General features: G+C 37.6%; 1 protein-coding gene across 1 annotated transcript in view; it reads right to left on the bottom strand.

The window, feature by feature from the left end:
- LOC119582949 (ankyrin repeat and KH domain-containing protein 1-like) overlaps positions 1–7500 on the bottom strand; it is a 31232-nt gene that overhangs the window by 15776 nt on the left and 7956 nt on the right. Inside the window, exons 5-11 of the mRNA XM_037931463.1 lie at positions 6116–6186; positions 5909–5995; positions 4709–4807; positions 3725–3820; positions 2059–2154; positions 1471–1528; positions 213–280 (exon numbers count right to left, since the gene is read on the bottom strand). Of these exons, the coding sequence (XP_037787391.1) occupies positions 213–280; positions 1471–1528; positions 2059–2154; positions 3725–3820; positions 4709–4807; positions 5909–5995; positions 6116–6186 (575 nt within the window). The remainder of the gene's footprint in view (positions 1–212; positions 281–1470; positions 1529–2058; positions 2155–3724; positions 3821–4708; positions 4808–5908; positions 5996–6115; positions 6187–7500) is intronic.

Here is a 7500-nt window from a genome sequence, read left to right as displayed (position 1 = left end):
CATAAATTCCACACACGTATACATAAATACATATATATATATATATATATATATATATATATATATATATATATATATATATATATATATATATATATATATATTATATATGTACACATTTGTATACATACACATATATAAATACATATAGATAGATATGAGTGAGCAAGCCAGAAAGAGGCCAATTAGCGACTGCCCGAGGCAAGTCTTACCGCAGGACACATTCAAGCTCTGGGTGTCGCAGGTCCCTGCACAGGTCACAGCAGTTCCATTTTCGCACCTGCGGGGAGAGGCTCCGTTGGGGTTAAAAAGGCGCAATTTGATTTCTTTGAAATTTGAGGCCTGTCGATCAGTCAGGACTAAACAGTGGGTCGGGGGATGTGTCTGCTGACGACGAATCGGTACGTGGTTATAGGGTGTGGCATGACACAACCTGTTATCGTGTGTTGTGTGCAGGTCAAACACCAGGGCTGTTACAGGTATTCTCTCTCTAGTGAGCAAGTGGTGCGTGTGAGTGATTCACTGCGTTCATATCAATTTAGGATCACTCGTGTACATCCTAACTTTTAGATTATGTGCCTTTAACATTATTAGGAGTGGGTTGTGAGGTCCCACTCTGATAGCTGGATGCTGCAAGTGGCATAAGTCCCGAAAGGTGAGCTGGATGGCATCCCGGACAACAAGGGTTCAGAGGTTGAACTGACCTGTCTGTTGTTCTGTTTCATGTTCAAAATCTCCAGAACCCATATATGAACCAGAAAATGGGGGTGGGGGAAGCATGCATTAAAGGTCTAATAGACGAGCTGCGAGAAGTCATAACTCGGCAGTACGTCGCAAGATGTAACTGCTGTGAACTAGAATGCTGCTACAAGACATAGCATGACTGTTTCTGTCTCTGAATGTTTGCCCCCTCCCCTCTCTCTCTCTCTCACTTCCATCTATGTAACTTTTATTCTTATTTAACTTCATTAACTTTAAGAAACTAAAAAGTTATGCAATACTTATGTAGACCTTTTAGAACTAAGTAACAAATACATGTCTTAATTCGTAAAAAATCGCTGACCCTTTACAGAAAACAAATTATACATAACATAAATAATAGATCTCCAATACAATGTCCTGGCTTTAAAATAGGCGATAGTCCATCTAGCATAGACTGGCATAGCATACATTATCATAGTTATGCGGCCCACAATTACATACCCATATGTATGTCATCAGGAACGCCCTAAGATGCTACAATTACTTCCTTTGGCCACTGTGAGAGTCTACTACTCTTATTTTATTTACATTGCCCAGATAGAAGTCCGTGTGAAAAGAGGCAGGGGAAAAGTTACACCAGATATTTCATGGCTGGCAGTAATATTTTTATTCAATTAGCCTCTGGGACTAGGCAGTGATTTTTTTTTACTGAAACTGTTAACATTTCTGTTATTTGTGATCACCGAAGACACATATCTTTAGACTTACCAGTTATCCCCAGTATTGTATTCAATTTCACCAGAGGCGCACTTTCCGCTTATAGAACCTGTGGAAACATTTGTTTAGTTAACACCATTACTTAAAAAAAAAAAAAATGTCAATCTCTGTCTTTTACTTTTTTCCTCAATCTCTTTGCTCATATCTTCGCTGTTGTTTTTTCTATTGATAATTAATACAGATTTACAAAACTAGATGCTGTTATCATATTCAGATACATTTGCCCCATCACTGATTGTTCATTACATTCTATTAACAAAACAATCTTTGCAGATTAAATTTTTCATTCTTTCAGTGCTAAGAAGTCAAGTTGATATGGATGGACTCGCCTCCCTCTGTCCCGCTCAGCCTGCCACCGAACAATACTACTCTCTGCTGGAGGCAGCGGTGGGATACAGGAACACCTCAAGTCTTGACTACTCTTCTTTATACTCTTTTTATCTCTTTTTTTCTCTCTTTCCCTCTGCTTTCCTCTCTCCCCATCTGGATTTACATTCATCCTCCAGGTTTACACACACAGTATATGATTCATTAATTTCTTTTTTTTTATTCACAAACATAATTAGAGACTAAACATACCTTCGTTTACACCAGCTGTAGATGCTCCACTTTCTTGCAGGTAACAAGCAATAGTCGCAAAATTGTTTGTCACTGCGAAACTGTAAGCTGTTTGGCCTGTTGGTAGATGTTCGGTTGATATGAAATAAAACTCAAAAGATTAATAAAAGAATGTGAGTACTTTTTCAGTTATTACTGGTGGTGGCAATGGTAGCAGGTGCAATATCAAAAATTGTATTGGCAGGACTGGCAGCAATTGAAATAAGCAGTAGCAGTATCAGTGACATAAATATATATATATATGTATATATATATATATTCATATATATATATATATATATATATATATATATATATATATATATATACATACCACATATTCTTACATGTATGAATGTTTACACACCATTAGTTTATGTTAAACAAGAATAAAACTTTATTATTAAAGAAAGAGGACAAATATGCACCTTTCACACTATGATTTTCAATTAACACCAGGAAGAGGGTCCTCACACTAATGATAGACTACTGATCCTTATTGTGACTGGTAAGGCAATCTCCTTTGTGAGTCTGTGATTTCAGGAGACCATAAACTTCGATACCAGCAGCACACGATAAGAAAGGCTGCACTCAGCTTTTCCTTACTCAGTTACTATTTGTATATGCAGAATTCCTATCAGAGATAATTTATTATTACAAATAACCATTATTTACATCACTATAATCTGTTCTCTCATAAAATCACCAGCGGCTCCAAACGCATTGCTCAGTGTGGTAGGTAATCCTACTACTAGGTAGTAATTCCCAGGAAGCAATTTCCTTCCATTTGATCACACTAGTTCACAGAAACCGTGCTAGTTTCCATTGTAAGTGGTCAATGATCCAAACATTTGCTCAAAGACAATATCGTTCGTCTCTCAATTTGCTTCTGAACTGTCCAAGACCGTCTACTGAATCCAGTTGCATGTTGAAGTGTTAATCATGCGAGTTCTTTTCAAATGTTTGCCCTACGAGTTATTTACTTCTCCTTTCATTGGAGTACCTGGGGTCTCCCCTTGTTCTCTACATCACATAGCCATTAGTCCAGGTCCTAACATGTAGGGCATCATAAAAAAAAGAAAGAATGAAAATGTTTTGTTTTCCACCTGGCTTTGTTTACGTCTATACTACTGTGTTTGTGCAGATCTATGTTTACAGCAGTTGTCGTGTCCAGATTTTGCGAGAATAAGTGACCGGGATAACTGGGAATTTTGAACGAGCAAAGAAGGTAGACGGAAAATGAGCACATCTTTCACTTTCACTTTCCCTGTTGGATAGCAAAAACGTCTTGTAACTCATTATCTAGCTAGACTTTAAGGCATTGCAAAAGGCTAATCATAATACCATATTGAAGACGTGAATGCCGTCCATGAGCATTTTTACGCGTTTCGAGAGTGGCAACACGCCGTGGCATCGCTGTGCCCATTTTCATACGATGCTGTGTTGTACTGTCCATGACGTAAACTGGACGGGTCTCAATGGCGTGTTTCAGATCCAGTTTATTTGAGATTAGCGGCTAAAACTAAGAAGCACGGTGAAACTAACAGGCAGGGTCTAATTAACTAATACGGAGAGACTAACAAACGGCCAAAGTAGCACACAGCCAAACTAACCGACACGGTCTAAGTAACTAACACGTAGTGCTTACCGCCAGCCTCCAGCTCCAGATTGGCACCTCTTTCTATCAAGAGCACGGCAATGTCGTAAAAGCCATTTATGGAAGCCAGCATGATTGGAGTTCGGCCTGAAAGGAAACTCGGTCTTAGAAATTCGCTTGAGAGAGTACAGGGAGAAATCAAGGAAGAGAGAAAGAACGAGAAGGAAGGAATTAAGGGAGAGAGAAAGAGCGAGAGAAGGGGAGGAATCAAGGGAGAGAGAAAGAATGAGAAAGAGGGAAGGAGTCAAGGATTGAACGAAAGAATAGGGACGAGTCAAGGGAGAAACACCTAGAGAAGGAGGAGTCAAAGAAGAGATAAAGAACAAGGGGGAGGAGTCAAAGAACAGAGAAAGAACGAGAAAGAGGAAAGGAGACCAGTGAGAGAAAACTAGAGAATGGGGAGGAGTCAAAGGGGAGAGAAAGAACAAGCAAGGGAAGAAGTCAAGGACGAGAGAAAGTGGGAAAAGGGTTAGGAGTCAAGAGGAAAAGAAAATGTAAGAAATCTTAGTGTTAAAGAAATAGTACGTGTTCTGGGATCTTCTGTCTGATTAATGTTTTAGTAACCATTTAGATCCACTTTATATTCACTTGTATTATTAGAAAATGTCAAAGGAATTATAGAATTTGTTGTAGAGCAGAAAGCATATCAGTGAATTTCAAAGGTGATATATATATATATATATGATATTTTAAAATGGCACCAGCTTGTTCGGTTTATCAAATGATTGTTCAGTTTATCAAATAAAAAATTTATAAAGTATAATAAAATGATAATGATGACAAAATCACTAATAGTAATATTAATGACAATAATGGTAATAATAGTAATGATAATAAAGATAACAATAATAATGACAATAATAAGCATGCTATTTTCCCTATGCTGAATGAAACTGCACTAAAGGTGGATTGAAACCTAGTCGTTGTGGTTGGATGCTTGTTGGTGGTCGTCCTGTACTCACTGCTGTTACTCACCATTAGTTCTTGGCAGGTCGATGTTGGCGCCTGCATCGAGCAGGAATTCGACCATAGCGTACTGGTTGTTCTCTACCGCTGCTGTCAGCGCAGTCCGGCCTTTTGTAAAATAACAAGGGTGAGAGTAAATGTAAATATCAAAAATCTTATTCTATCATTTTCATTGATTATGTATTAAGTCTGGGCAGGAACCAGTTCCAGCTTGACTCCGTCTTGATATATATATATATATATATATATATATATACACATGCACACACGCACGCAGACACACACACACACACACACACGCGCGCGCACGCACGCACGCCCGCACGCACGCACGCACGCACGCACGCACCGCACACACACACACACACACACACACACACACACACACACACACACACACACACACACACACACACACAACACACACACACACACACACACACACACACACACACACACACACACACGCACGCACGCACGCACGACCATACATATATCACACACACACACACACACACACACACACACACACACACACACACACACACACATATATATATATATATATATATATATATATATATATATATATATATATATATATATATATATACGTATACACTGTATATATATACACAAATATACTGTGTAGACACACACACACACACACACACACACACACACACACACACACAGACACAGACACACACACACACACACACACACACACACACACACAACACACACATATATATATATATATATATATATATATATATATATATATATATATATATATAATATACGTATACACTGTATATATATACAAATATACTGTGTAGACACACACACACACACACACACACACACACACACACACACACACACACACACACACACACACACACACACACACACACACACACACACGCACACACACGACCATAATCACATGTACGACGTTATACTTTCGCACCATACAGATATACCACACGCACGTACGCACGCACGCATACACACTACACTTACGCTATTTCGCTTTATTCCCTACGCTTGCCTTCTACGCTATCGTTCTTCCTACATACAGATAACGTACCCATATGATACTTCAATGGGTGCTGGCAGTGTGCTTTTGTGGCACCTTTAGCAAGAAATAAAAAGCAGTTGCTGCAACAGTTGAAAAAGGACTAAACAGGAAACAGTATTTACCCTGAGCTACATTATCGATGCTGACTCCATTGTCCAAAAAGGTCTGCACTTGATTTATGTTTCCTGCAGCAGCCGATTCCTGGATGGCTGGGGAAGAAAGGCATCGCAGGAAATTATAAAGGGAAGATGATCTTTGATACAATTGAAATAATTAAGTATAAAAACAACACTATATGGATTATATTCGTGTACACAGAAAATACTTACTGGCCGTAGCCCTGTGCCAAAGCAGACACAGCAAGATCAGTTGCACATTCAATGACGTCATCCTGGAAGCTCTGAGATTAAAGGGACAAAATGACTCAAAAAGAAATATCAAGAAGCGAGATGACATGAAGAATGATGCATAGTAATCTTGTAGTCTGCTACATACATGGTTTTAAAGTCTGACGCTTCAGCATTTTGAGGGCCGGCATGCATAAATAATAATAATGAAGAAAAACATAAATAAATGTATGGGTCCCACACTGTTGTGCAATACCCGTGTGTTGGACGTACAAGTGTGTTGCAAGCTACGTGTTCTATATGTTTTAGGCTCTTTTTGTACACTTTGATACACTCTGATACATGTTTGCCTTTTACGCGTACATTATTGGAACCTGTTAAAACATTTTTTCATTTTGTACCAAATGTTATATCTTCGCCTTGATATTTTTCAGATATATTTCATGTATTCTCAAAAAGGATTTATATTATCAATGATTACGAATCGCATCGAAAGTTTCTTGATAAACTTTTTATTGCAAAGGTGCATAAAGCGTTTCTGTGCCTTTTTAGCAGTACATCAAATATATGGTCACTATATACGGCTAAGATTTGAAGTCAATCATGACGGTCGCTGGAACGGCCAACAAAAGACATTAACGTGTCCGAGTTATATGACGTGATGTTGACTTCGGTGGGATGAATGTATTCAAAATCATTCTGTACGTCTATGATATAGACTTTCTGGCTCGCAAATATATGATAAAATGCTGTGTATCTAGATATGTTGATATGATTCATTCAATAAATCAAGTAAATGTCCGTGATCATTGGAATTACCCAGTTGTCTGATTTGGACACTCTTGGTGGATGCGATGATGCAAAACATTATGCAACTTACATTTTTAGTACGGAGAACAATGTATGTGATAATAATAATAATAATAATAATAATAATAATAATAATAATAATAATAATAATAATAATAATAATAATAATAATAATAATAATAATAATAATAATAATGAAAAAAACTTTTTGGCTAAATATATTTAACTTTCCATAGCCTTGTGAAGCGAAGAGTTGTGTATAAACAATATGAGTTGCAGAGTAGTCAGGTACGTTTCCATTTTATTTGAAGCTTCCACGATGTTTTGCTTGTAATTCAAAAGTCATACCAGCATATTAAGTACTTTGATGGTTTTCTACTGACTTTTTTACGTGAAATAAAAATGGTAACTCCACCTTTTCTCAAAACTTTGTATGTGAGTACAAGATTATATCGTACTTTGTAGTGACCATAATACAACTTGAAACAATGTGTCAACGTGTTAGAGGTTTCGGGATGTTACAAAAAAGGCTTTTTGTGTTATATGTTGTCCATGTG

Source organism: Penaeus monodon, chromosome 16, assembly GCF_015228065.2.
Source record: "Penaeus monodon isolate SGIC_2016 chromosome 16, NSTDA_Pmon_1, whole genome shotgun sequence".
Lineage (NCBI taxonomy): Eukaryota > Metazoa > Arthropoda > Malacostraca > Decapoda > Penaeidae > Penaeus > Penaeus monodon.
This window is presented reverse-complemented; position numbering and strand designations above follow the sequence as displayed.